Genomic DNA, 21,470 nt, shown 5'->3' with positions numbered 1-21,470 from the left:
GTAACTTTCCAATGTGAACAACATGGAGCTCTTATTAAAGAGATAAGTGATTTTGATCTACTTACAATTCTGAACTGAATACTGTAGAGTAGCAATTCATGTTTATAGTCGATGTAGTAGGACATATAAGAACACTCCAAACAGCCTTTACAACAGCAAAAACAACAAATAAAGCATTTCTTTTGTTTTCCCCCCAAGTCCGATGAGAAGCAGAGGATTCTCATCTCTACTGGCAAGAATATCAAGCACAATAAAAACTGCAGCTGATAACGGGATGCTGGAATTAGGCCCATAACGTCGGCCTGGCCTTATAACCAGAACTGAACATAACAGGAGAGCTGGATTAGAGTATTGTCAAACATAAGGTACTTTATACCTGCACCTTTAGAAACTGAGCACAAATATGATCTACAGTCGCTCCCAGTTCACTCAGTAGAAGCTGAAGTGCTCATAAACAACACTTGCAAAATCCCACTTAGAGCCTGGAAGAGGTTTGCTCCTTCCAAGCAGTTTCAGAGATCAGCAGAGATACTGTCTGCGAATTTGGACCATTTCTCCATGAACAACCAATATAAAAAGCTTTAACATTTTCATATCAGTGCAGACATATGAAATTCCCGGAGAAACTTGCCTCCTTTCAAAGACCAATAATGACATAAGCAAAGACATCACAGCTTTACACTTAGTCTCATGTGATAATCCCAGTGTAAGAGGTCCACCTACCCTTGGATGCTCATTTCAGCTCATGCATCACCTTCTCCTGTCTCTGTTCTGTTCGTTTTGATTGCAGAAACACATCCATTCGTGGAGCTGTTTTGTGAAACACAGCAGATCAGTGACCCCATTTCCCTTAATTGCTGAGTCTATTTAAGTCACTTTGGTTCTCTATTCCACTTCAGAGAGCAGTACCACCTTTTCCCAAACCAACACAACATTCCAAGACTATCGTGTTGTAGACAGACCCGGCAGTGACATCCAGCACATCCACCAAGCACATCCATCCATCATTGCCCCACCTCGTGCTGCTGGCAGCATTTGTAGAAACACACAGAAGAACATGGGTCAAATCAGCTCATTTCCTCATTAGATTTATGACGTTCAAACATGCACCTTAAACACGTATCTACCTATTATTTACTTCCACGTTTGTAACACGCTGACAAACTCAGTTGTATGTCATTACAAGATGCAGACTTTCCATAAATGACCTTTATGGATACATGACCTTAAATATATCCATAAGTGCAGCTGTGCAGCTGGCAGCTCATTAAAGTCCCATCTCACTTCACTTCCCCATACTGCAAGCTTTCTAATATTGTCTCGTGCTCAGAAGAACCAAACAACAGCTCAAAGCCAACAGCTCACCTCCCTGCTTCCCCTCCTCTAAAAGATCACCAACACCAAACCAGAAACACTGAACATCATCAGGCTCTATTTTCACTAAATTAGTACAAGGTTTCATTCCCTCCTAACAAACGCTACTGCAGATTAAACCCTGATACATAATTATACATATATATATGAATTTGATTGCTTTCATTAACAAATTACTTACAGAAAACATCCAGACTGTAATAAGAGGACTCCTGAGATAAGTGTGACTAAGCAGCAGGGGTTAATTAAATAGGAGGATGAGCAAGCATTTATGGGTGTGATAGCAGACCCGGCTGATCTAATTGCCGGTCTAATTATCAAACAGGGAACCAAGAAGCGGCACATAAGTGAAATATTGCATTTGTGGATAGCTGGACTGAGAGCTGCATCAGCTGCTGGTTTAGGGCTGCAGAGTGACCTCCTCCCCTCTTATTCCAACTGAAGTTCTTGGCCTACCTACATGGCAGCTTAAAACATTTACAGCTTTCTCAAGTGCAAATATTGAAGGCTTTTAAATACTTTGCTCGACAAGAAAGAAATAGCAAATAAGCATTCAGACACACTACCTACAAACCACCCGGCTGGGGTCAAAGCACGCATTTATGTTACAGTAAGTGTCCAACAGTGGGAAAAACGACTTACAGCGTTAGGACAGAGCAGCTTCCACCACCGGGTGGGAATTGCCTCAACCCCTCGCACCAAGAGGGGCCGCTTTCATTGCAGAAACGATTTATAAAGGAGCTGACGGAGGAGGAGGGGAAAAAAGCGCAAAAACGGTTCACCTGCACAACGCGGGTTACGCTCTGCGGGCCGAGCTCAAACACGGAGCAGCACACGAGGCAGCTCCGTGCTGCGGCCACGCGCTCCATCCCAACACCGCCCCGTAACGGCTCCACCCGGCGGGGAGATGGAAGAGCCGCCGCCGCGCAACGTCGTGGCCGAGGACAGCTGCTGGTAGCGCTGCTCAGCTTCCCTTGCTTCCCTCCGATCCCCCCCTGCACCCAGCTCTGCACCCAGCTCGGCTCTCAGCAGCGCCGGGAGGCTCGTGCTTTCCTTCCAGCGGCACGAGGGCACAAAGCCCTTAGTGCGGGCAGGGGAAGGGAGGCAGCTCGAGCATCGCCTCCTTCCCAGCCCGTGCAAACAGCTCCCATTGCCTCCGAGACACAGAGCAGTCAGCACAGCCGTGTTGCTCGTGGATGTGCTGCTCTGAAGGCTGGTGCTCAGTGCTGTGCTTTCTATCATTGGGTTCATTGGTTTATACTTTTAGAATGTGGCCCTCGAGGTCTCCTCACACGTTTCTCTTTTTCAGGAAACGAGCCGTTGAAACTGAACTTGAAACTGCAAAAAGATGGATTCACAAATGGGGCTTCTTGAAAACAGCTCTCGACGAGGTAAAACAAACGGTGCTGGGTGGGGTGTGGTGTGCAGCAGGGCGGCACACAGGGCTGTATGTACACAGCACGATGAGCACAGAGCAGCGTGTGTGCTTTGCTAAGCCAGGGTCACAGGTTGCAGATGCAGCGCCTGTAAAGATGGGCTCAAGGTTCTGCTTTCCTCTGAATGAAATGCAGCCCGTGGTAATTGATATGCCACGCACAGCCCCATGTATTTCTCCTGAGAAACACGACTCCCAGCAGTGCTAACAAGTACGAGATGCACGCTGACAGGAAAACATTTCCCCTTTGTCTGTCCATATGGTACCTTAAAAGCCACAGGGGAAAGGTTGTAGCTAATTAAAATTGCAGCAGAGAAATTTACAGTGAACTCAAATATTTGGAGAGGTGTCTGTTCTCACCAGTGTTTAGATATGAGAATACAGCATCGCATACTGTTAGGGTGGAACCGGGATACTTCATTGCTATAGAGCAGGATCGGTGCAGGCCCTGAATGCAGCCGTACTGTTACCCTCAGAGCCTGGTTTTTTAGTGCTGATGTTTTTATTTCAGTTGATTGAAGAAGAAAAGAAGGAAAGAGCAAAAGCAAAAGCAAAGCCCAAGATAGAGCTCCCAGAGCATCTGCGGATTCGCCCTGTGACACCTGTGGAAAAATACATTAAGGTTAGAAATGAGACTCTGAGATTGCAGTACAGCAATGCCTGTCTGAGACCACCCAGCCCCTACAATCAGTTGACTTGTAGAGGTGGGCCTGTAGCTAAAGGTCAGAGTAAATTGTATCAGCGGCCCAAGCAATGCTTTGAAAGCCCTCATTTAGAAGAAGGAATGGCCCTTTGGATGTGGCTGTTCGCTCACAGGGCTTTCACTGGATGTCATCATCTTTCCCTAAAGCACGTCCCCCGTTCTGTGTGACATCGAGTAACAACAGTCAGCTGTACAGCTTATTATAGCAGAACGCCCAGACCCATTTACAACTGCTGAGCAGTCACTGTTCAAATATACATGCACACGCCTTACTTCAAGGCTTATCGTAGCCTCATCTCTCACTTTTAACTATTGGTTAAGATGCGGCCGTTTTTTCCATCTTTATGTAAGTATTATTTTTGGCAGAGATGACGCCTTTGTCCTTTTAGTGGCACAAACTGGATCAGCCAGGAGAGGTCAGCTCTAATGAGTCAGTGTGTTTGATTTATAAATGTGCAGCGTCCGAATCACCACCAAACAGAATAACCATAGAGCTCTATTGCCAACAGTGGGAGAGGAACACAGTCATAAAAGGAGAGGCAGAACATGCCAACAAACAGCAAGGGCAGTCTGCTCCGAGATTAAGGAAACAAAAGAGACTGAAAGTTCCTTATTGATACCTAAATTTCAAGGGATTCCAAGGGTGCTGTGATAAGGTGAGCAGGTACTTCCACTGAGACTAAACTGCATAAAAGAGCAAGTGCTGGGTGTGACAGAAATCAAATGGCAGCACTTCTGCCGTCACAGCTTTCATTGGGTCAGGTTTGCCTTTGCTGCACACGAGGGTATGCAGAACGTTCTGCACATTCACCTTTATGGTTACACTCATCGGATCTGTTCTTCTCTCTGGGTTGGACTCATAATTGCTTCTCTGTAGTCCTTTCCCCCAGATCATAAGTGGGAAATGATTTCCTTTATTATCCTGCTCGGTGGGTGGCACTTCTGGCCATAAAAATTATCATTTTGGAGGAACTGCTCCACCTAAATATCATAAACATGTCGAGCCTTGGCCAAAGAACAAAGTGAAGTAAGTCTGGCAAGAGAACTGAAACATTGTTCTCTTACTGCGTGTCTACTAAGTCCCCAGATGCTAAAACCATGTAAAGTGCCCAACTGAGATGATTCAGCCAAAGTAAGCACAGCAGTCACTGAACAGAGGCTGCTGGCTCTTGCTTTGTTTCCTTTTTAGCAAGATTAGTTGCAGATTAACTTGATGCTTACCCATCTTTTAAAGTAGAAAGTGGAATGGATGAGTACTTCTGGACGCCAGCTTGGTCAGTAATATCTTTAGCATTTGGCCACAGAACTGTTATTCCATGGCAGCATTGCTACCAAATACACCGCAGCGAGTTTGAAGTGCTGTTTTTCCTGTTTAGAGAAGGCAGGTAGCTTAAAGATTACTGCTAAAGCTAAAGAATAAACCCTTCTAATAACGTAAAGCCCTTAGAAATATATTGAATAAAACTGTATGTATGAAGAAAATGCATAATATATACACTAGTGAATGATAACAGTGAGTTTTGAGTTCCTGTTATATGAACCACTTGAGGCACTAAAAGACTTTAAGGAATGGAAAATGAAAGTTAGTTACTTCACTGGAATTTGGTCATTTAACTTCTCTCTTCCCCTGTGCCTTGCTACAGAATGGGACCTAAATTATCCTAATAACTTTTTATATTATAACACATCCTGTATTATAAATCAGATGTCCATGCAACTAGGCAATCTTCCATAAGTGTCAGTGTGCGTTCAGGATATTCATTCATCAGATTGCGTTTAAACCCACTATTTTCATACATTCTCATTTCCATCCCCTCTGGAGCACAAAGGAAGATGCTGCATGACAGTTACTTTCATTCCAGGTGCATCCATCTCCTCCATTTCCAAAGACTTCCCAGGGGTTAATTGGCTGGAGATCAGCTGTTCCAGAGCTCCAAATCGAACGTTTTCAAGTCCAGAGCACCAAAGGAACCTTCTTCAAGAGCCTGAACTGGCCACCTGAGCCTTCTGACTAACAGTAGGAAATAACGAGTAGGAACATAGAAGCACTTGCATTCTAAAGTTAACATTCGCTAATGGATTGTTGAACAGCTGTACGGGGACCCACAACCACTGGGGCAATGTGTGAACATCACTACGGAGCATTTTGCTTGTGAATTCTGCTTCAGAGTTGCCTAGTTTCCAATGGAGCTGCCTGATTGCTTTAAGTAAAGCTTACAAAGGCCATTCAGTAAAATGAAGTCACTTTCTAAAAGCAGTTTTGATCTCAGAAGTGTTTTTTGTTGTTCAGGATACAAGTTTTTAAGCATAAGTTTCAAAGCAAAAATATGCTACCAAGTATTTATGTTGCTGCAGATTTTTTATACTAGTGTTTATATCAAGCAGGACTGGTAGGAACTCAGAAACAGAATGTTGGAGTCTAAGGAACTCCATCAAAAAAAAGAGAGAGAAGCTAAATTGGCCGACAAGTATTTTCTTGCACTGAAAATTTCTGAATATATCCATCTACATCCATCATTTAACACGTTCTGCATTAAAAAAACAATGTGTTATCAAATCACTTCTTATTGCAAGCCTATTTTCAGAAATATTGGTGTAGAAATAAAAATAAACACATGAACACGCAGCAGTTTCTTGACTGGCCCACCAGGCGTTCCTCAGTTTATCAAACAGTCTTTGGCTGGAAGGTTTGTCACACTTTGGTTTGGCAGCCTGTGGAATCTCACCTGTATCCTGTTTACCAAACATAGCAGCATAGCAACCACACAGCACAGTGCAATACAGCATGGAGAGAGGAAATAAAATACATTTCCATACTGTCACCTGCCATTCAATCAATCAAATATCTGAACGAGGGTTGGAATGAGCACAGGGTCACTCCTGTCTCACACTCTCAGATAAAGCTGCATGAATTGGTTCCTCCTGTAAGCAGGGAGGAATCCAAGATGTTTGATTTAGAAAGGACACACTGTTCCGTTGGATGCTTTTCAACACTTGCTGCTATGATGTTAGCAAAGCAAATAAGAGGAATGTGTTAACGGCAAACCACATGAATACCTGTTTCCATACAATAGACTATTTCTGAAATCTGTAGTATTTGTTCTCTTGTGTTACAGTCTTGCAAACTACATTTTACATTGAAGACATATTCGTTAACAGTAAGGGGGGGGTGGACTCGATGATCTCTAGAGGTCCCTTCCAACCCCTACAGTTCTGTGAAGGGATTGCACTGGGAGCTATCAGTGCAGCTGTCTCAGTGTTAGAGGGTTCAGCTTTGCACTTCATCACCTACCTGCACATCTGCCAGGACTTCTGAAAACCAAAGGAGACTCATTTAGGTGCAGCAGATTCAAGTTCTAGTTAACTAACATTTAAAATGTACGACTGTCGAAACAAATAACAGACTCCAATAAATCCATACAGGCAATTCTTCAGTCCTCCTTATTACTTAGGGAGAAAAGGCTTTCCTCTGTAATCCTGCTAGATCTCCATTGTTTTCTGCAGCAATCAGTTTGTACTTGAGTCAGCACTAAGCCCTTGGCTTTCATAGCAGCAGGTCAGCAGTTAGCGTTTGTTCTTTCCCTCTTCCCAAGAAATGACTCACAACGATCAACAGTCCACCTACTTTTTTTTACATCCAGTTCCAAGTGCCCACAAAATAACTATGTTTTACTTTTTCCATATTCTTTACAAATAATGGAGGAGTGAATCATATCCTTTGGAAAGATCACCAAAGAATGAGAATACATAGCAGAACTAACTGCAGACTTAAAAAACAGAATGAAGAATTACTTGGAATCGCACACTGGAAATTTAAACTAAATTGCACTTTTGCTACTAAGAATAACACATAAACTATTAATGAAAAAGCAAGATAATTATATTTTACATCACTTTTCAATTTTAAGTGCTTTCTTGTCATTGCTAGGTTTCTGTATTTATGTGTCTACATATATAACATGGTTCCCCGTCTCGTTTTAAGGTCGGTATAGATCCTTTAACTCTTGTTTGATTTAGATAAACAGGTATTGTAACATTAATATGTAATTTGGTAGCAATAAAATTACATGAATTCCAGCTAAATGAAAGGGGAGCTTCACAACCACTCATTTAAAATGTCACATTAAAGGTCCAGAGCTGGCATCTAATATCCAGTAGATGCTTGTAGGAAGTGGAAACCAACTCCAGATGAGTTACTGATTTTGGAAACCCAAATAAGCTCCTTGTCCACCACCTATCGTTGGACATTTCTGAATCTTACTCCCAGGATCCGAATATTGACCCTGTATGAACAGTTGTGGTTTTTCTTCCTTTTAAGTAACTCCATTATTTAACATACTTTTACTTCCAGAAATACTTTGATCAAGATAATTTGGGGGATGCATAGAGATTATTGCCTAAAATTTTAACTTCTATAGGTTAAATCTGTGAACTGCTGATCCATACATTTAGGATTTTGGTATTCAAGAATACACAAACTAGAAACCTATTTCTTTTCCCTGCATGTTTAATCTGATTCTTTATACCTGAAAAATATGTGAAGTAGTTTTAGATTTGCAACTGACAACGTACTGCCCAGTCAACTGCCTCAGTCATGAACCCAACTTGCTGACACAGGATTATTAAATCATCTTGTAAGGTTTCAAACTTGGCATCTCATTTGTGGAAATTAACTTATATTTTGGAGCCAAGTTGCACACACAAATTTCACTGCATGCTGTAAAATATCACACTATTTCCAAGGTCAGGGCTGTGTTAGTAAATTCAGTGCACGTAGTGGGGGAGAGGCTTCACAACAAAATTAAATCACTTCAAAAATGCAGCAAAAGACAGGGAGATGTAATTGTATATGAATGTCTAAGCCTGTGCTCTGCGCAAGTCGGAGCAGAAAGAGATGTATCTAGATCTGTATGTATCTAAACATACATAAAACGTTACATGGATTATTTTTAACCAAAATTTGAAAACAAGATGATACTTGTCTTCTACGTTTCAATGTAAGCTTCATTTAACATAGACATTCATCACGCTTTTGGTGGCCTGAGGTTCATATCAACAAAGTGAAACAGCAACTCCTCCTTAGCTGACCAATATTTTGCAGAGCTGAAGCCATCATGTCTTCTGACTGCACTTCCAGTTAAATTAGTTCCTTGCTAACATGCTGTTTTTAAAGAGAAACTACAGAGTACGCGTTAGAATTCCGTATACAAAAATAGTTGTGTATTTTGTACACAGTCAACAGCAATACATGACATCAGCCACACATCCTTCAGGACTGTGGAAGTGTGATGAAATAATAGTAGGGACTTAAGTTACAATTGTATTTAAGTTGAAGGACTATGAAATCAGAATTATCCTTCTCATAAGTACTTGCTTTGCTTCATCAGCCACATCACTGGGTGGCAAAAACCATTTTCCTACACAGCGCATTGTTAGAACTGCACACAACTGGCTCTTGCTATTTATAATTTAATTAATACAAGATATTTTACAGAGAGCTCAAATTTATTTAAAACGCATTTTGAATCAGAGAGTGAAGATTTCTGATTAGATGATAGCGAAATAGTGATTCTGTGTAAGTAGCACTAATCAAATTGCAGTCACCACACCGAGAGAAGCAAAATGAAAAGCAGGCGCAGCATGCAGATAGCCAATTGATTTTGCTGCTGTAGAGAGTGGCCACTTAGAGAGTAACTAATTGCTCTTCTACATGGGACATTTCTACAAAGCCCCATTCCCCGGCTGTCCTCATAGATAAGCACTCTAGTCTCAAGTATGCACAGAAGTTACTGTTCCAGTTCCTGCTGCTGACCACTCTGCAGCCTGTGCTTCATTCTGAGATCACTCGCCTTACAAAACCAAGAACGTGGATTTATTTGACTTGATTTTCCCTTTTTGGAGGTGCAAGGCTCCCCATTCACATGTATCATTTCCTTCAGTGATGGATTCAGATGGAGGCAGTGCACCAGATGCTCAGGGAAGGATCAGATGGGGTCAGACATAAAATTAACTTGTTGTGTTTACTTTTAATTCCTATTTGCTTAAGCAGATGCAGCTCTATTTGCTATAACACACAAAACTCTTATTGGAAGCATGAGGCAATCTATTCTTCAGAACGCTGCCACTTCCAAAGGCTGTAAAGCAGGTTAGCAAAAAGCATCATCATTTCTGAGCCCCAGTGTAAGATTCTTCCAGCCTTTGATGCTCTTTTTATTCTTAAACCAGTACACTGATCTCAAAAGTAACACAACAGCCTTCGTAAACTTTATGCAAGTACAAAAAATTCACTGTGTTTAGCAACAGCACAGGAAATTGTAGATCAAAGCCTGGTTGTCACCTCCTGGCACATGATTGCTTTTGTAAGAAATGACAGCATCTGAAAAAAACCGAGCTTAAAGTAAGCATGCTTCCTCCTGTTCGGAAATACCCAACAGAGGTTACATGCTACGTTATGCTGGGTACATCATAGCACAGCGCATTAAAATATCTTATTTAGAGAGTAACTCTGAGGATAATTTCCAGTCCTCTTCTATTTTTTAAATTTATTGTTCCTGATTTGCAACGGTAACAGGAAGTTAAGGATTTTGAGGCCAAAATTAACCATTTTCCACCCAGGAGCGGTGAATTTTTCTTTTTAAGCTTCTCTAGCCTGTTTTGGTGACAGGTACTCCACAGACACACAGCTATATTGAAAGGTGGATGAAAGTTTGAAGTGAAGTACAACACATTTTTATTAATATAAACTACATCTTTTGGTCTCGGGTGCGTACGTTGCCAAACTTTGACCCAACTTTGAATTTGGCAATTTCCTACATATTTCCCTCCTCCGTGCTTCACGTGATTCATTAAAGAAGCTGTGATTGAAATAAACCTGTGAATTCCAAAGCATAAAAATAGATGCAACCAAGTTGCAGAAGAAACAGAAATAAACAGAACAAAGAGGATCCTTTCTAATCCCCCTCATCTTTTTTGGTTATGTAGTTACATGGCTCCATTGACAGCAGCTTCACTGGATACATATGACCACAGGATCAGACCTCATATGTACCAGACCAGGATCAAGACCAGGCAGGCATTTTGTTAAGCAATACTTGTAACAGCTCAGACAACAGCACAGGGAGTGTGGAAGCAGCCATTTCTTGCTCTGTTCTTCATTCAATCCATCTTTCTGAGACTGCTTTCCAGAGGGATCAGTTGCTGCAAACAGCCTTGCACCAAAACAAGACATGGCAGCCTTCACCCGCGCACCCTGCACGCACACACGCACACTGCTGTCTCTTGCCTTTCCGAGCGTTGCCTGCAGGCTGCCGTGTGACACCCGGCTCGTCCACCCTGTGAGCAGCATACAGCCCTGTGCTCTGCCTGACCCAAACCTGACAAAGCCTTCTCACTTCTCACAGGCTGAAAACAGCCCCCCTTCTCCTCCTGAAGTGAGAGACGGTTAATGCTTTTATTCATCACAGGGGAGAAAGACAAACCCAGCCATGCTAGTAAATCTCCTCTGCTTGCTGACACGTGTCAGACACAACATTCTCATCCTTAAAAGCAGCAGCAAAAATAAAAACAAAACAAGAGCTCCTACCCCTCCCCCCCCCCAAAAAAAAACACACCAGTGAGCCACAGCCCTTGTCTGGAAAAACCAAGCAGACATTATGCTCTTATTGCCAGAGCACAGTCATATCCTTTGTTTAAATAAAATCCACAGCCATTTCTTGTGCTCCCCATTATGTGCAGTGCAGCTTCCATGTCAGCATAACACTTGCTGAAGGAACAAACCCTGCACGTTCAGTCCCTTAGGAGAAACCAAGGTATAGTTATGGAGTAGTGCCAGCGCCTCATGGGCTGCAGAGAAAGCAGGAAGGGACACTGCTTACCCATTTACCTGAGCAGAGGGCACTGTCTGCATCTAACTTCTTCCCTGACTGCAGTCAGTTCTCTGGTGACGTGTGCTCAGGGCTGACAAATGTCCTTTCTTGCTTAAGCCCATGTCCTGAAAAGTCAGGCTGGCTGTGTGTGTCTGTCACTGGCACAAAGGGTCTGTGCAGCGCTGGTGCTGCTGGGTCAGGAGTTGTGAGGAAGCAGAGAGCTCCAACAGCTCCTACTCTCCCAGAAGCACCGAACACCAGGAAACGGCCCCTGAATCCTCAGAACTGTAAAATTTCCTTCAGCCTGCACTTCTGGGTGGCTGGGAGCTGGCTCTGACCAGGACACAGTGCCAGGAGAAAGGTAACGTGCTGCTGTGCCAACCAGTCAACTGCTTGGCTTGCAGGGAGCACTGCTGATGTTTGTTCTCCCGGAAGCAATGCCATTAATCATTTGAGTTACTTGTATGCAAATGGGAAGAGATCAATTTCAACAGCTCTCACCATGGTTCACAGAGAAATATTTCACCATATTTGTTTGCCTTCCTATTTGTTTAAGGTACAGCACTGAGAAAATAAGCATTTTTATGGGCCAGCTATAAGCAACAGAGCTTAAGTCTAACTCCTTCACCTTGGGTCAGTGCTATTTAACTTCAGAAGAAACAATCTTCTTCATACTCAGCAAATTACAGTTAAGATGTTCCTGATGTATTTATGCAGTATTATACACATAAGAAGCAAGAAGGAAAGAAGATTCCCTAAATCTGCTTTTAATTCTCCTTTCATTCCTACCCTTGGAGCCATTGCTAATCAGTCACTGCCAGGGACAGGCGTTCCGGTCAGACTGCTCTGCACTGCACCTATCGGCCTTCTGAGTCTGTTGCAACAAACAATCCATTGAGATTTCATGAAACACAAAAGACCCAAAAGCACATAAATACTGAAATTATTTAGAATGCGTTTTATATTCTTCTTACTGTGCATTTGGCAGTATTGCTGTAGTTGTGCTGGAGCTGAATAGTGCGCATGCAGACAGTACTCGTGGTATAACAAAAGCATTCAAACATGAGAAAGGATCATCGTATCCAGTGAGCCAAAATCTCACGCTGTTTTGAAGAAGGGCTCTGTGCTGGCCATTTTCTCATTATTTATTTTTTAATATGAAGAAATAGATAAGGACACCCTATTTCCTCAAAAACCTATGGCATCCATTAATTCATTTCTTACATGCAAATCATTAATCAATATCTGGTGTGCAGACATTACAGAAGTCAGACAACCAGCCTTGCAGTTTGTTACCCCCTGGCCTGGCTTGCCTTCTCCAGACCTCACAGAGACATTCAAGTTGGTTAAAACGCCAGTTCCACCTCAAGCCTACAAGAGGATGTTTCACCAACTAAATGCCAACGCTGGTTTGTATTCCTTGGGTTGAATCCGCTCATGAAAGCACTCCTATCTATATCAGTGAGAGCCTGTTTAATGTCCCTAAGGTCAGAATTTGGCTAAACATATGTAGAACATGTTTATCTCGATACACATGTGCATATTTAATCTTAGATTCAGCAGCAAGGGAACAGAAAGGCAATACATGATAAAGATACTGAAACCGGACTTCAAAGGTCAGGATGCAGTTCTGTGGACTCCCAGGGTGACTTTGGCCACAACAGTCACGCTCTCCTGCTTCAGTTCCCATCTGTAAGAAGCAAAATAACCATCCCTCATTTTCACTTCATCCATCTTTTCAATTTAGATTCCGAGTTCTTTGTAGTAGTGTCTCTTTCTGAAAATACACCCAGCTCCCAGCACACAATGTTCTCCTCAGAACAGCTTTATGGAAATGTATCAAAAAAAAAACCCCAACAAACACAACAAAACCAACAACCAAAAAACCAACACAGAAAATATCCACTGATGAGATAAGACCACCAGCACAACAATGCAAAGAACAGCTGTAATCTGTGGGAGGATTATTTCTCTTTGCCATAAACGCCATCTATTTTTTCAAGACGTGAGTTATTCCCTTCCACAGAACAGTGAACTCAATAACTTCAAACCAGCACCCTTCTCAAAGGGCTGCAGCAGTCTGTGACATTATATGGAAGGTGTCACATCTTAATGACTAATATTAGTACGAGCCTGCTTGATTAACATAATTTGTTTCTTCACTGGATATTTTATTCCAGATGAGCTGCTTTTCATCCATATTTTCCAGGGTAAAAAATATGCATTCTGACGTGCAATGTTAATATGCCCTCTGCAATAACCCCTTATTTCTAACTTTTCACTCTCACCTCCCATTCTCCTCAGCGCATGAGACAAGCTCAGCAGTAGCTATTGGTCAAGAGGCTCATGCATTGGATACCTGCCAAGCCTTTTGGGGTGTTTAGCAGAGACAAACAGTCTCTTTAATGACACACACATTTAAACTTAGCACTAAAATGGTGGGGAAAAATAAAAGAGAAAAATATGTAAAATGTCACTTTCTGACAAGCAGAAAATTAGAATTCATTCCCCTGAGAACTAAATGGACTTTTCTGCTTCCAGTCACTAACTATGACAAGGTTAACATTTTTCAGTCTAATGACTAAGGACATTAAGTGTGCATGTGAATAAGAAAATTACTAGAGGGTATTAGTTGAGCGTGTGACAACAGCTCAAACCGACAAAGGAACTCCAAGGATGCAGATTCTAACGCTGCCCATGTGCTATGGAGAACCAGTGGATAAGAGAAACACGGGGCACAAGCACACACAAGTCACCTTTCTTTTATCACTGTTATCACAATAGTATAAATAACCACAGGAGGAGGTACTTTGCTGGACAGGGGTTGAATCAGCATCAAAGCACATTGTGCCTGTTTCCAGCATTCCCAACACAGACACAGAACTGGCCAACATGTCAAACAGAAGCTACAAGACCCAAAAAGACTCAAGAAAAGGAAAAGTTCCAAGTGCGTATCTTCCCAAATATTCTTTTTCCATTCTACACTCATGCCTCAGATCTGACATAAAGCATTAGGATTATTCATGGTTTGCTTTGGCTTCTGCCCTTCCCAGTTCAGTTTCCCCTGTAGCTCCTCACTGCCTTTACATCAGTAAAGTTCCATCAAAAGCCAGATCCCCGCTCCCATCTGCAATTAGCAGGCTCCCATCTCACAGGTCTTGGAGGACTTATTCAGGAGAAACCAGCATGAAAGGGCTCCTGGCCATTTTTAGACTGGCAGACAAAACCTGACTGTCACCCTAATTTGTGCTGACATGGACACATTTCCTCCATCTTCCCCTTTGCTTTAGTCTGAACCCAGAACAAGGTACATCTGTATTTGGAAATCCTCAAGGAGAAAGACCATTTCAAACACATCTCTCCTTTACAAGGGAGCTCATGCATTGCCAATTCTGAACAGAAGCCCCTCAGCAGAGCCAGCAGTTCCTCAGCTGTGCAGCAAGCACAGCTGTATAGCAGATCTCTGTCAGAAAAGAAGCACCAAGGCAGCAATTCACCTTAGAAACAATATCCCCTAATGCTGTACGTGCCCTTTTTGCCATGCTGTGATCTGTACTGCACACTACTTTCACGCCAATTGGAGCCTGACTACCTATGGTCCTTGGCCTTACACTTCCCTACCATAAACCACATAAGCCACTTATCAGCCTGCAATCCTGGTAAAACCAAGTCATTTCAAATGTGTTTGTTTTGTCCCTCTGCCTCCTACCCTTCTGACTTTCCAGCTTCCTCAGCCTTATTTTATGTCATCATAATAATTAAGGCACTTTTGAAATTACATCCTGCTCAAGGTCACAGCACTGAACTTAATCCCACACCATTCTACAAGCACACCAATGCTTTTACTTTCATCTGATTTATTTATCCTGTTTATTATCATAGACCAATTCAATCAGTACAGGCTGGAATTCAAACACGTGTACATTTGAATGATGCATACAAACACTCATCAAGAGATATAAGAACTGCTCATTCCTGTAGCATATGGCCCAGCTTATAAGTAAGGAAGCTCACAGTGATTAATTTTTATACCTTGACTTCTGCTTGACCCCAATTGTGGGGATTTTTTGGTTACTGGAAACCAAAGGAATTGAAATAGTGTCACGAATTCCACAGAAGAGGCTTGGACAAGGAATCTCTGCATTTCTTATCCCAAGCCAGTAGGGCCACATTTTAAGACAGGCCTTTGAGTTGACAGTTCCTTTATTAGCTTCTGAACACACAGGAATCCTAGCAAAACACCATCAAACCATACCAGACAGTTATGTCAAGCAAATCATGCAAACAGAACAGCATATGGAGAACTGCAAGGAAAAGCAAAGCACTAACCTCAATTGCAGCATAGGTCAGGCATTAAACCAACCTAAATGGGATGCTGGAAGCATAATAGATGTTGGAAGCACGCTAGACAGCTTTTGGCTTCCTTCTGTGAACCACTGTCCTTTCTAAATATTAATGGTCAACACGATCCTCAAAGTTCACAACCAAATTCTGGTTGTCTTTGAACACAGCTGGTGGTTAAATGCAAGGAGCAAAGGAGCACTGCAAACTGAAAAACTGATGGCAGGGAAAGCACTGACCTGTTGACTTCAGTAGCACCAAACTTCACTTTTGCATTTCTCTGCCCTCCAGTTACACGCTTTCCAGGAGTCTCTTTGAGATTTTGTTTTAACATTTCACCATTTTCTCACAGAGAATATTTTGGCTTCTCTATCAATACATTTTCACTTGGTAACTCCCAGTTTGAATGCTGATTGTGTTTAGCATAAAATTAACTAAATTGCAGCCATTGGCATTTTCTGTCTGCTTCCTCCATGAACAATGTCGAGGAGATTGCAAGCTGACTACAATTCTGTTTCTCAAGCAAGAGGAAAACAGCATCTAAGAGTCCAATCAGTGCAACTTTCCTGATATCTGTTGGGTTTTATAAGCTATATTGTACTCTAGCATTTAACAATTTCTATTCATTTGATTCACTTTGAGAAATGAATGTCATGATTGCCACAGCATTCTGCACTACAGATAAATATGGAACAGGTATAACAACAAGATGACTCTGTTTAAAAAAACCACTGAGCTAACAAGTTATTTGCACAATGCCAAAGTAGTTGTGGTTCTTTGCTCTCAAGTTTCAGCCTCCAAGTTTCATAGGGAGGTCTGCTATAGGCTGTATTTCTCTAGGCCAGAGCAGCTGTGGCATTTGGCTTCCAAGAGTGTCAGTATTACACACCAGCGTGTGTCTACTTATGTGTCATCTGATTCTGACGGGACCCATATCCACACTAGCATTTCCTAGCCCAAGCAAGGAAATGGGTGAACTACTGTGGTAAGAAAGTGTGATGAATTATTGCTGTGCTTGTCTTTATTTAACTTTCCTTCTAACATCCAGGGGAGTCACAGACTGTGATTTCCCAATATTAGGAGACAGTTGTGACATTTGTCTTTCCCTGGGCCATATTAAACCCAAAGCATTTTAGTGCCTTTTCTTCTTTATGACAATCAGCCTCTTCCTTTATCTGAGAATCCCAAAGCTCATTAATAAGCCCTCACTAAAGTCTTCTGAACTGATCCTTTCCCTGTACTGTGGCACAGAGAAGAGAAAGTAACAACCACAACACAAAATGCCTCATATTCCTGGTCCTCTCCTAGGGACAAACTCCCTCCTTTCCTTGGTTAATCTGGGGGGTCTCTCTTTGGCTTGGGTTCCTCTTTCTTAAGTAAAACAGCACACCCTGTTCCAGTGCTGGCCTCGTCCACATGTTAATTCTATTCTAATGTGGCCCATGACAATTTTGGATCGGTGTATATTCATTTCCCAGCCACAATGCATTGGCAATTTCTATTTTTTTTCTTTCCTCAAGGTGAGTTTCCAGATACCAGCAAACAATACTCGCTATCTTCCCTACACAACTGTATACTAAGTAATTTTCTACCATTTCTGGCACCCTCATCCTGAAGTCGCCCAGTTCTCTGTGTATGACATTCTTGCATTCTCCCGAGTTATGCAGCATAATGGCTAAAAGCAACTACAAATCCTCTCCTCCTTTCTAGAAGCCTAAGCACAGATCAGACAGTCTAGACAGACACTACAAAGAAAGAATAACGGATTTCTAAAGATTTCTCCATATAATCCTACTTACAATATCCAACTGCTCAGCAAAACACCAAACATCGTTTTATATCTCGTCTATTGATCACTTTTATAGAATGTGATCTTGTCATTCTCCTAAGCATTTACCCAACATCTGTATGTTTGAACCGCGTAGAACTACTAGCCAACAGGAAACTGGTGAGTGAGCTTTCTTTAAACAGTACCATAAAGGCATTGTTACGACAGGAATTCTGCATTTGTTCAGATCAATGCCAGCACATACAAGGTTTGCTATACACTCTTTCACAGTAACTGGCTTGCATAGCACAAGGTTTTGAACCTTGCTTTAGTACTCTATTCACACAAAAAAAGTAGGGGATATTTATCACCTTACACTGGAGACAGACGGAGCACCACAGCCGGGGGAGGATGCAACGCTGTCACCCGCAGCTGAGTGCGGTGCTGGGACACCCCCTGCCGGCCCCACTGCCACCTCCCGACCTCAACATCGCAGGCAAAAAAAAAAGGGGGGGGGGGGGGACTTTCCCTGTAGGTTGCAACTTTAAACACCAAGAAATTGAAGAAGCATCAAAAAGCTTAAATTACAACTAAAGCACACATTCAAGGGCTGTGCGGCTGAGCTAGCCGTCACCTTAGCTACAGCATCATCATAATAGGACATTATTTCAGAACGAAACCCTACAGACAGTACTCAGTGACCTCTATTTAAAGTGTGCATCACTGGGAAAGTTACTGACCGTCCTCAGAGATCTGCCAGAACCATGTCAGCCTGTGTCTGTCAGACTGGCTGGCCACTGGTCTGCTGCACAGCTCCATCCTGTCACCGAGGCCTGGCACTGGCCAGCTGCGATGGGGTGCTCGTCAGGACACGCTTGCATTCATCCTGGCCCCAGAGCTGGGCCAGACTCACCGCAGTTTGCCCCTCGCAGTCTGGGTCAAGGGCTCGTGCCCCACAGCTCACCAGCAGCTCGATGCACTCACAGCGGCCCATGACAGCAGCTACGTGCAGTGCAGTCCTTCCCAGTGGAGTTTTAGAGTGCACATTTGCACCTGCAAAGAAACACACATACTATAAGTGTGACAGGACGCAGAGAAAGGGGCAATGGCACCCATGGGCCGGAGCTCACAAGAAGCCACATTTCAACTGAGCACTGCCATTACTCCTGCACTGAGAGTTCTCACTGAGAGAAACCAGCACCATTCTTCAATGAGATTTAACAGGGCCAAGCTGAGCCTGGGCTGGAAGGAGCACTGCTGGACAAGGTAGGATTTCTTCATAGGTGCTCCATTTCAATTATAGAAAGCAATTAGCAGCTACACATTGCTTTCTTCAATTTAAGTGATCTGAGCAGACCTAAAAGGCTGCTTGTTCAAATGCATATTTCTCAGGAAAGGCAAGGAGCCCAAATGTCAGAGCCATGGAAGCAGAACTTGCAGCTCTGCTTGCATTGTAGTGACTGGTAAAGCATTACACAAGATTAATAAAAACTGAGCATTTTTAGATAACAAGAAAATAGCAAGAAACAACTGAGGCTCTAAAGCAAGGAAGTAAAAAATTCTAATTCCTGTTTTCCATTCTGAATTTACCTACTTTAATATCAAACTTGTTACACTTAGTAAGAGCAGTTTTGATTGTTTTCAAGTCTACACTGGAGCTGATGGGCTGAATGCATTCTCTGCCTCAAATACAAAAACTGTAAGATAATTCAGGTAAAATTCTCTAACTTGGTAAGCAGGAAGGTGGTATACTATGCAGGTACAGAGAGAGAATAATTCTATCTAATAACATTACCATGACTCAGGAGAAACTTCACAGCGTTAACATGACCTCTGTGGCTGGCAACAAACAGAGCCACAAAAGCACGGTGTGCTACCCACTCCTTTTTCTGCTTCGGTCCCAGTATCTTTGCATATGGAGAGGTGCCAGCATACTCCTTTGTAACTCCCAGTTGGGCCAGCTGCAGAATAAACAGAAACCTTTTAGTCTCTTTCATAGAGATGGCCTTATTCTTTAAAAATGTCAACAGTCTCCTATCTGCATGTAGAGCATACTGCATAAGTCATTCCAATTTAAGCTAAATGGCTTGTTTTATATTGCACTGCCCTATATTGATTTGCCACTAATGACATTTTTTCATAGCCACCCCTTAAAGGCAACATTAAGTTGGGTTTTCTTTTTGTATGTAGTTACCAACCTTCACAAAACCTTAAATATCTGTCCCCCTCTTAAGTTCACTGTAGACCCATTAGGCTCCACGCTTTTGGGGAAAGGCAACAAAGACAGGAGACACTTGCCATGTAAGCACAAGTTCCTTAGGAACCTAAAAGAAGTCCCAAGGCAGAGAAAAAGAAAAACTGGGCTTCAACTCAACATGATCTTCAGCAATAAACTTCCAGCATTTGTACAGACAGTGCCCCACCCATTCACAGAAGCAATGGAATCAACCTTCATCGTGTCTCCTTCTGCAGCAGCTGCCACGAGTTGTCCCCAGCCATCTTGTCTCCAGATACGCATTGTAATTGTTCCACGAGGGACAATATCATTGTCCATAAATGTAGAATCATCTAGCAGATCTACTGAAGGGAGTTATAAAATAAAAGCAGGTCAACATACCCTCATAGAGTATGACAAACGTAAACTATAATAAATAGATGGTGAGTGAACAAGCAGATGAAGAGACACTATCAATAACCTTCAAGAACAACAGAGGTTACAGGTTCTTACTTTCATCCAGGTAGTGAAGCCGTTGGAAATGAAAGGGGATCCCAGTCAATAACTCTAAATCAGACTTAAGCTGCTTCAGAGTCAAGTCATTCTGGCACCGAGGTAGTGAAAATATCTCATTAGTTTCAGCTATCTGGAGCTGGATTCTAAAGGTCTTCAGAGGCAAGGAAGACTTGGCCATGCAGTTGTTACTAATTAGGAAAGTTTGAGGCTTTCCTCTTAACAAAGGTTGGTACCATTATAAGGACAGGGGTCTAATACCAATAGTAATTCCTCATTTCCCTTGGCATTCTCCCTGTCAGCAGGATAGACGTCACTGAGGATAGACTGCCCTGTAACACTAGCATGCTACAGTATCTATGCAGCATAAACTGACATCACAAAAGTACAACCTGCTTGTGTGATGTAATAGCCTGTATGAAGAAAGCAAGAGAACATTACCAAAAGTAACGCTCCAAGATGGTAATAGAAGGATTTCTTTGTTCCTCACCATCTCCTGATTTTCACTAGGATGACAAACTTAATTGGAAGATGAGCAGTAAAGAAAGTAATTACTCAAGTACACATCTAAGCCACCCATATTTCACATTCCTGTTTTCTTTGTTCAAGTTCAGGTCACAATATACACATTAACTTGATGTGTCCTAAAAAGAGCACATGGCTGTTCCATTTGTGCTTCCACTTTTACTACATAGGTTTTTCCTATTCAGAGTGAGGAAATACTTTACTGGGAGGTGCAAGGGGCTGCTCATTCTCTTCATTTTTATATCACGTTAAAGCTTGTGGAGAAAAAAAGAAGGAGAGAGATCATTTATTCTTTTGCAATAGCTGGCAAAAGTTCTAGAGCAAGAAAAGGAACAGCCAGTGTCTGAAACAAACAAAAGGATGACTGCAGCAAGATACAGAAGACTCCTGATATGAGAAGCTAATCCAACCAGCCAGGTGTTGATTACTCATTCCTCAGACAAAGTCTAAAAGCTTCATAATCATTCATTTATGCAGAATGTCTGAGAGCAACATCACACTGAAAAGAAGTCCAGAATGTTGCTCTTAACTAAAGTCTGGAAGGATTTAATGTAAAGATCTCAATGCCACTCTCACCCTACACATCCAGAAGCTTTTCCACTTAAAATATATCTTGTTAGAGCTTTGGTTCTGACAGAATCTTAGTCTCAAAGTGCTGCTGGCATATTTGCTTTGAGGAGTAAGTGATGAAGGCTACTTCAAATCTCTGGACATCTAACGGATTTTTTTAT

The 21,470-nt window shown here is 42.3% G+C and overlaps 2 protein-coding genes across 6 annotated transcripts; one reads left to right on the top strand and one right to left on the bottom strand.

The window, feature by feature from the left end:
* The first annotated feature begins 2,190 nt into the window (after positions 1 to 2,190).
* On the top strand, positions 2,191 to 6,141 carry CIMIP1 (ciliary microtubule inner protein 1). The gene is made up of 4 exons (XM_032448593.2): positions 2,191 to 2,328; positions 2,684 to 2,765; positions 3,321 to 3,431; positions 5,375 to 6,141. The coding sequence occupies exons 1-4, from the start codon at positions 2,282 to 2,284 to the stop codon at positions 5,525 to 5,527; spliced, it is 393 nt and encodes a 130-aa protein (XP_032304484.1). The 5' UTR covers positions 2,191 to 2,281; the 3' UTR covers positions 5,528 to 6,141.
* A 1,205-nt stretch (positions 6,142 to 7,346) lies between these two features.
* Positions 7,347 to 21,449, bottom strand: ANKRD60 (ankyrin repeat domain 60). Of its 5 annotated transcripts, none has more exons than XM_015881717.3 (5): positions 20,215 to 21,449; positions 19,936 to 20,066; positions 19,282 to 19,447; positions 18,400 to 18,539; positions 7,347 to 13,067 (listed from the first exon to the last, which is right to left on the bottom strand). In XM_015881717.3, exons 1-5 carry the CDS (start codon positions 20,393 to 20,395, stop codon positions 12,831 to 12,833), a joined length of 855 nt encoding a protein of 284 aa, XP_015737203.1. In that variant the 5' UTR covers positions 20,396 to 21,449; the 3' UTR covers positions 7,347 to 12,830. The 5 variants fall into 5 exon arrangements, 3 of the variants coding, with proteins under 3 accessions (XP_015737203.1, XP_015737206.1, XP_015737204.1); XM_015881720.3 differs by having other exon boundaries at positions 18,451 to 18,539; XM_015881718.3 differs by having other exon boundaries at positions 19,936 to 20,063.
* Positions 21,450 to 21,470: the final 21 nt, after the last annotated feature.

This window comes from Coturnix japonica, chromosome 19 (genome assembly GCF_054131305.1).
Source record: "Coturnix japonica strain WE chromosome 19, WE-NBRP24, whole genome shotgun sequence".
NCBI lineage: Eukaryota > Metazoa > Chordata > Aves > Galliformes > Phasianidae > Coturnix > Coturnix japonica.
This window is presented reverse-complemented; position numbering and strand designations above follow the sequence as displayed.

What these genes read in the sequence shown, in the direction of transcription:
- CIMIP1 (XM_032448593.2), top strand. Translation starts at nt 2,282, where the DNA reads ATGGAAGAGCCGCCGCCGCGCAACGTCGTGGCCGAGGACAGCTGCTG. An exon ending in GTGGCCGAGGACAGCTGCTG is followed by an intron (nt 2,329 to 2,683) that starts GTAGCGCTGCTC and finishes TCTCTTTTTCAG; the next exon opens with GAAACGAGCCGTTGAAACTG. An exon ending in TGAAAACAGCTCTCGACGAG is followed by an intron (nt 2,766 to 3,320) that starts GTAAAACAAACG and finishes TTTTTATTTCAG; the next exon opens with TTGATTGAAGAAGAAAAGAA.
- ANKRD60 (XM_015881717.3), bottom strand. Translation starts at nt 20,395, where the DNA reads ATGGCCAAGTCTTCCTTGCCTCTGAAGACCTTTAGAATCCAGCTCCAG. An exon ending in GAAGTTTCTCCTGAGTCATG is followed by an intron (nt 18,540 to 19,281) that starts GTAATGTTATTA and finishes GTTTCTTTGCAG; the next exon opens with GTGCAAATGTGCACTCTAAA. An exon ending in ACTGCGAGGGGCAAACTGCG is followed by an intron (nt 13,068 to 18,399) that starts GTGAGTCTGGCC and finishes TGCTTCTTACAG; the next exon opens with ATGGGAACTGAAGCAGGAGA.